Raw genomic sequence first — 8,028 nt, 5'->3', positions numbered from 1 at the left:
TACGTAATCCACAGGAATCCGTGATCTGGAGAATGATATGATTTTACACTTATCAAAGTTTAGGGTAAGGCCAATTGCTGACACCAGTTTAATAAAATTATTGAATGATGATTGAAGGACGTCACAATCAGTACTGGAAGATATCCTGGAGAACAGCTTAGCATCATCAGCAAAAAGAAGTAAACGGACTGACGGGACATTGCTAAATATTGAATTAACAAAAATATTAAATAGTAGTGGAGATAAATGTCCACCTTGCGGAACGCCAGAAGAAACTTTAAATTTGCTTGATGAGATATTGAACAACTTAACATATTGCCATCTATCCACTAGGTATGAGCGAATCCATGATAAAAGAGGATAACCAATTCCCAGTTTATCCAAGGTGTAGATGAGAGAGTTATGATCAACTGAATCAAATGCTTTTGAAAAGTCGGTGAAAATAGCGTCAACTTGGGAATTATCTCAAAAGGCATCACGGATAAAACAAGAAAAATCTAGTGAACTGGTTATAGTGGAACGACCAGGAAAAAAGCCATGTTGGTCTGTAGACAATGTAGAATGAAGAGGGCGTTCAATTTTTTTAAGGACTATCAGTTCAAAAAGTTTGTCAATAAAGGGAAGATTAGATATCGGTCTATAATTCATGACTAGAGTTGGATCACCAGATTTTAGGATCGGTGTAACACGACTAATTTTCCAAACAGCTGGAAAAGAGCCCTCAATGAGAGACTTGTTGAAAATAGTACAGAACACCTCACGACATTTAAAAAGTAAAGAAGCTGGAATATCATCAGGGCCCACTTCACGGACATTTGATAACGTCTTGAGAGCATCAGATACTTCCTCAATGGAAATAGATAAATGGTTAGGTAAGAAGGAGAACTGCTGGATTTCAATATTCATTAGAGCTAAGTTAGGGGCAGCTGAAGGTTGTTTATAAGTAGAGGCAAAGAAAGAAGAAAAAAGTTCTGCAACATCAGGACCATTAGCAGAGATATCATTCAAGTATACTTGATTAGGAATCGAAGAAGAGTCACGACTCTTTTTTATGAAGGACCAAAAATCACGTGGGCTAGAGGTAAGTCGAGACTGAGCAACATTGATATGAGTCCTTAAACATGATTTAGATAGTGCTTTACATTGAGAACGTAGATTGGAAAACGAGTTGTAGTCATGAAACGAGCCTGTTTTTTTGAATTTTTTATGAGCTGATTTTTTTTTAAAAAGAAGAGATTTGAGAGCAGGGGAAACCCATGATGGGAAGGTTGATCTACGAAATGGTTTAAGTGGAACGAATCGTTGAATGGCGTCAAGAATAGAATCCTGTAACCTTGTGGCAGATAAGTCAGCAGGCTGACTTATTTTAATAAATATTAAATATAATTTTAAAAAAAGGTGTACAAGTGGAAGTTGGTGTCGCTCTGCTGTACAGTAGGTTACAAGTGAGTCACTGTAATGGATTGTATTTAATTTTATTTCAATTTAATAATATCGTTGTATGAGAAAACCGATTCTGAGCGAAGACAGTCAGATATCACTAAATACTAAGTATATTTGAATATATCGACGTCCAGTTCAAAACTGCTACAACTCAAAAAATTGGTTTATTGGGTATAATATGTTATATTGTTTCTCTATTATTAACCCTATTTACGTGGAACCTTATTTAAATTTTCATTCCTGAACTATAAAAATTGAACAGTTTAATCATTTTTAAATTTGATACATTTTGTCAAATTTCGAACTTTAAATGCTTATAAAAAAAAATGTTTATAAAAATAAATATTTTTCACGCTTTTTGAGCCAACAAAAAAATGTTATTGATATTTATAGAAAAATGTGAATATTTATAAAATGTCCATAAACAGTTTAAATTACTTTAAAATGAGTCAAAATATTTTGAACATTTTACCAAGTATAGGAAAATCTACTTGAGGAATTGATTAAAATTCTATGGTGTATAGAAACTGAAAATGTCAACATTAAACATTCAGTGAAATTTTGTCAAAAACCTATTTTGCGTGGAAATGACCGTTTTTCCTTAATTTTTGTTTTGTTTTTCCTTGTTTGAAAACCAATTATGAAAAGTACCAACTACATTTTCCTATCGGCTGCTCCTGCAATGTTTTAAAGGTACCGGTCAACCGAGTCTTAAGTCAGAAGGGTCACAACATTTATTTTTTTTTAAAACTTGATTATTTGTGGGTATCGTTATAATAACCATTTACTTACAAAGATTGATTTACTGACTTCCGAAATCGGAAAAACCTACTATAAAGACTTGAGACAGAAGACGACGGTACGATACGCATCTAGGTATCATTGATAATTGATATTATTGTTGTATTATTTTTATTTGGAGCTAGGTGGTGTAATCCAAGGCTATATATAAATAATATTTCTTAAGTTACTATAGATTATTATAGACTTTTTTAAATTATATAAATATTTCATTGTGGAGGGGGAGCTTAAAAAAATACGGCTTTGGGTGTATAGGGCTTTTTTCGGTTTACTCATAAGGTGGCGCTGGTTATTAGCTAGGCTGCCCCTGCCGATGAAGTCTAGTCACGCCTATAGTAAAAACTTAATTTTTTGAATTTTTGAAAAAAAAATTAAAACTTATGCCATTCAGTTATAATTTTCACACTTATTTCAGTACCTAAACAAAGCTATTTAAAATACAATTTTAAAATTTAAATATTGATTTTCCATGTGGAAATATTAGTACGAGATTTTTGGGACATACTCTGTATACATAGGTGATAAGTACCTATTAATTAAGTATGTTTAATTAATGTAAAATAATATTACAGAACGGACAGTTTTATGGTACATGACTTTCTGGGAATTTGCTATTAAATACATGTTTCGAATGAATATTAATATAGTCATCGTGTCAATGATGAAACATTCAATACCGAAAACGAATGTAACGATTATACACGAGTGTCTCAGGAACATTGAATCGTTGAAGTCGAGCAATACTTTTGCACAAAAATCATCGGTGGATCTAAATGTAATTATAATAATAATAATTTAATCATGATCCATCTGTATATAGCGTTTCCGGTTTGGTGATTAAAATGTCGACCAATCGTCTTAAATAACCAGTATACCTATAGCCAGCCATATATGGTATTATATTAGTCTTTAGTACCTATATACTTTATTACTTCGTATGCTATTTTATTATACTCAAATTATCAAGGACAATAAATTCGAATGGAACGAATATCAGCAAAATTTAATTCTGGGTGCATTTTTCACATTGCACGTGTTTGTGCAAATACCAGGCGGAGTTTTGGCCCAACGATATGGTACAAAAACCGTGTTTGGGTTCACCAACGGTGTGGCGGCGATGTTGTCATTTGTAATACCTGCATCGGCAAAATTCAACTATAAAGCACTCGTGGTTGTTAGAGTTGTTCAAGGACTCATAGCTGTAAGACTTTTTATTTTTTTAACTGACAACACATATTTTTATTTTATTATTTGTATTAGGGTGGTGCGTGGCCTGCAATGCACACAATGACTGCTAACTGGATACCGGTACACGAGAAAAGTCGATTTGTTTCCGCATATTTTGGTAATTCAATGCTTTAAAAAATAGCATCAAAACTAAAAATGTTGCAATAATATGATATGAATGTGTGAATTCCAAAATCTGTTCAAATTATATCAAAAAAATATTTTAGAAATGTGTTACAAATTACAATTTATTACGATGACCGAGAACTCAATCAATAAAATATTATTAGTATTCACGATACTATAAAAAACATAAAACCAGAGAGGCCAGTCTGCCGATGCGTATAGTACATATATAGATATCAAGGTTATATCTATACTGAATGGATGTGTTAAATTTGAATTTTATTGAAAAACGATACAGTGGGCACACGGGGTGTCAGCTTATATTTCTTTGGATATTTTATAATTTATTTATATTTTATATTACTAATTTTCTATTAGGAAATAGGTAGAACTAATTTTTACAAACAACATCGTTTATTGAGTCTATAGTATATTAAATAATAATACAATTAAACGTTACGATCCTAGCTAGTATTGTATTCAGTAGCGCCGAATGAAATAAAAACTGGCAGTTCAAATATTTCGATTGAACCACCCACCACTTCAAACGACTGTGAAACTGGCTCAACTAATTGTGTATAAATAATTTAATGACATAGGTATTATCTGTGTTTAATATAATTATAGCGAAAATACTAAGTATGCTCTATTATTTTAACCAGTACCCACCCACCCATCCATTATTAAGGCAGTTCAATTGAACTATTTGAAGTACGTTTTCGGCGCCACTGATTGTATTACTAAATTCATCAAAATCAACTGAGTTAAAGCAAATTAACTATTAAGCTTATGATTTTCTAAGAATACTGAATAATAGTCATATCAGAAATATGTTAGCAAAACACGAATCGTATCGTTTAATCATTAGTCTGCAATCTCGATTGGAACGAAGATTTTTTTGTATATGACAATCAGTAGGTAAATATCTAATAATTATGAGTGGCGCTTTGTAAAAATATATTTGCAACATTATAATAGTTATTAAGTTATAACTTGTTAATAACACAATGTAACCGCCTGTTTCCAAATATCGCGACATTAATAATTTGTTAAATGTTGATAGTTAATAGGTATATCGAATATCGATCATCGATGGTTTTTGATAGTAAAAACTAAACTCCATAGCTTTTCAGCTTGTAATTTTCATTATTTCGCAGGGTTGTTAAAAAACACGTTTTTTAAAAAAAAAAAAACAAAAAAACAAATGAAACGTAAAAAACAAAAAAAAACCGCGTTTTAAACGTTTTTTAAAGATTGTTTTAAACATGTAAAAAAATCTATTAATAAAATCCTATAAATGATAATAGTAAATTAGGTAATGATTTTTGTGGGATATTTTAGTAATCAAAGTTGAACACAGTTTTAAACTTTAAAAAGTAAAAAGTTTAATTTTGTTTTTTGTTGTTATATTGTATAAGTGATACCTACCAACTATGTTTTATTTTGTTACCTATTTGCTCAGTTTATTTTAAAGTTAACTATTGGCTTATAGTAACAACTAACAAAAGACTGATGATTAATTTTGTATTTTGTATTGATTTTGAAAGACCACAATAACATTTATTTTGTTTTACTATAGTGTGTATTTGTGTCTATTTACCTATACCAATCTTTAACATGTATTAGGTAGTACTTAATAGTAAATAATATTTATTATTATATAAAATAAACGCCGCGCCGAACGGGCCGATCTTACAATTTGGTATACAGTATACGTATTATACATACATTTTAACAGAGATAACACCCACGAAAAATGAAATAGAGTTTTTCGTCTCAAGTAAAACTTTAGATTTTTTCAAAATATTTAACTTGGATACAGAATTTCTTTTAAATGACCCAGCAGATTGGAGTGAAAACTTATCTTTTCAAAATGGATTGCAAATGGTCTCTAAACTGAAAACTGTCAATGATACGGCCCGAGAGGGGAATAAAATTGATTGAAGACTACAATTCAATACTCACCACCAATGAGGAACAAAAACAGTTTGTGTTACAAGTTGTAAGTGATTACAGAAAAATATTTTCTGACTGCAAAAAGGAAACATTAAAAAAAAAATTGTGACAACTAAATTGCCATAAAAAAAATGTAAACATTTATTTTTAAGGGCCACCGGGTGGCTGCCACCCTTTATATTTTGTATATATTTTTAGCTATAAGTCTGTAATCTGTAATCAAATTTAAATTGAGTAATTTAAATTTTTTTAGGAAATTTAATTTTAAATAATTTTGTACATATATGATTTTATTGTGTTTCGAATCGTTCGACTGGTATAAATAATAAAACGAAAAAATACCATTTAGTAGGATTTTATGAGCTTTTGCATATTTTTTACATAAAATTGTAATTATCTCAGTAATAAACAATGTAATAATATAAAAAGTGACATTTTTGAGATCCTCGTATAATTTCTTACTAAATATTTATTGTTTAATATTTTTTGATTAAAAAAAAAAAAGTTATAGCACAATATAAAGATTTTTCCGTAAAAAATGACAAAACTACTCAACTTCAAATGCCCGGGGGCACAGCTTAAAATTGAATGATTGATATAAAATTTTGTAGCCATTATTTTTTTGGACATTAACAAAAATTGGGTGGGTGCCGTAAAAAAAATGTAAACATTTATTTTTAAGGGCCACCCTAACCCACACACGAGAGTGTTACGGAAATATTCAGTAACAGACTGAAGGGACATACATACATTATATTTTTAAAATAAAAAAACAAAATGTTACTTACTTTTCATAATGGTTTGTGTTGAAGAAAAATGTCAATCACTTACCTGCCTTGTACGTATTGCAGTTTTCTCTATGATGAATAAGAAAAGGATTCTTCTTTTATTCATTTCTATGGTAAATGGTAATAAATAAAGCGTTAGGAATTAAAATCCCATTTTTTCGTTATTTTTTGGTGGTTTTTTCCATGGCATTAAATAACGATTAAGAAAATTGAAAAATGACGTCTTTAAAGTACCATCTTAATTTAATTTGCTAAAAGATAAGGTATTATATGTTGAAATCGAAGCACTCTTTCTGGTAGAAATTTTGTATACAGGATATAAAAAAAAATTAAAAATAAAGACCATTGTAAAACCAATAGCTTTCTCGCTCCGCTCAGAATCTAAAAAGTAAAAAGGGTATTTTATTGTTAATTTACGCGATTGAGTATCCAATTTCTAACTTCAAACGCTCGTAAAAAATTAATTTGACTTAATTTGACAGTTTTTTTTTTAAAAAAAATCTTTATTAGATTATATACAATCTATGCATAAAGGTATAATAAAATATGTGCCAGGATAAGTTTTAGCATGAAAAGGGTGAGGGAAGAAACCATCCAGTGATCGCACTTCCTTTTGTTTAAATATATATTTATATTTTTTTTTAATTGTTAATTGTTTTTTTTTTCTGCACCAGTTTCTTTTTAGACGCCGTAGTGGATTACCAGGAATCGTGTGAGTGACTAGACCGGAAATTAAAGGGTTTGAGTGAGAAGGCAGTTTATTGAAAAAGCGTTTGTAGAAAGTTTTAGCTTCTTCATGAATGGTTTTGATTTTAATTTTGTTTTGGTATTAATAAAGCAGCCTAGCTTTATTAATATAAAAAGTTAACAAAAAGTGTGTATTAACTTTTAACTTAACTGAGTTAAAAAAAATCATTAACTGGCTCAGCCTTGCCTATAAGTAATTTGTTTATTCGGGCCCCATAAGCGCGACAATTTGAGCATTTTATGCATGTTTTTACCCATCTGACCGAATAGTCAATGGCAACCATTTATATAAAAAAAAACAATACTAAATTCTACTACTGCAATTTACAATTATAATCTGTAACCTACATGGCAATTATTTATAAACAAAAAAAAAAAAGGTGGGTAAGTGGATTTCGCTCTGCTGTACAGTAGGTTACAAGTGGGTCACTGTATAATGGATGGTATTAAATTTGAATTCAATGATATAATATCATTGTATAAGAAAAACGATTCTGAGCGGAGACGGTATGTTAGTCTAGGTATAAGACATAATATTATATTAGGTACCTATAATAAATTCCAAATTAATCATATCATAATATTTATTAGGTACTTATAACACGTTATACATCAACAAAAAACCGTGGTACTATCATAGATATATAATAGTATACTTTAGAAGTTTCAAGTACCCACGAATAATATTATACAATCACAACAAAATAACTAAAATAGTTATCCTAGGTTTTTAATATGTAATTTCGTCCAAATTTGTACTTAAAATGACTATAAAAATAAACTGCAGTAAATGTATTTTTTAGATTTTTTGGTAACAGAATTAATTACTTACATGGAATCTTGTTTTAAATTTTCAATTCTTAGATACAAAAACTGAACATTTTATAAATTTTTAACTACAAAATAATTTTTCAAATAAAATTTGATCTTTAAATGCTTA

At 29.6% G+C, this 8,028-nt stretch overlaps 1 protein-coding gene across 1 annotated transcript in view; it reads left to right on the top strand.

The window, feature by feature from the left end:
• LOC107882727 (sialin-like) overlaps positions 1 to 4,781 on the top strand; it is a 6,686-nt gene extending 1,905 nt beyond the window's left edge. Inside the window, exons 2-4 of the mRNA XM_016801549.2 lie at positions 2,817 to 3,019; positions 3,212 to 3,445; positions 3,505 to 4,781. Of these exons, the coding sequence (XP_016657038.2) occupies positions 2,817 to 3,019; positions 3,212 to 3,445; positions 3,505 to 3,606 (539 nt within the window). The 3' untranslated portion in view covers positions 3,607 to 4,781. The remainder of the gene's footprint in view (positions 1 to 2,816; positions 3,020 to 3,211; positions 3,446 to 3,504) is intronic.
• Positions 4,782 to 8,028: the final 3,247 nt, after the last annotated feature.

Source organism: Acyrthosiphon pisum, chromosome A1, assembly GCF_005508785.2.
Source record: "Acyrthosiphon pisum isolate AL4f chromosome A1, pea_aphid_22Mar2018_4r6ur, whole genome shotgun sequence".
Lineage (NCBI taxonomy): Eukaryota > Metazoa > Arthropoda > Insecta > Hemiptera > Aphididae > Acyrthosiphon > Acyrthosiphon pisum.
Note: the sequence above shows the minus strand (reverse complement) of the source record. Positions and strands in the feature narration are given on the sequence as shown.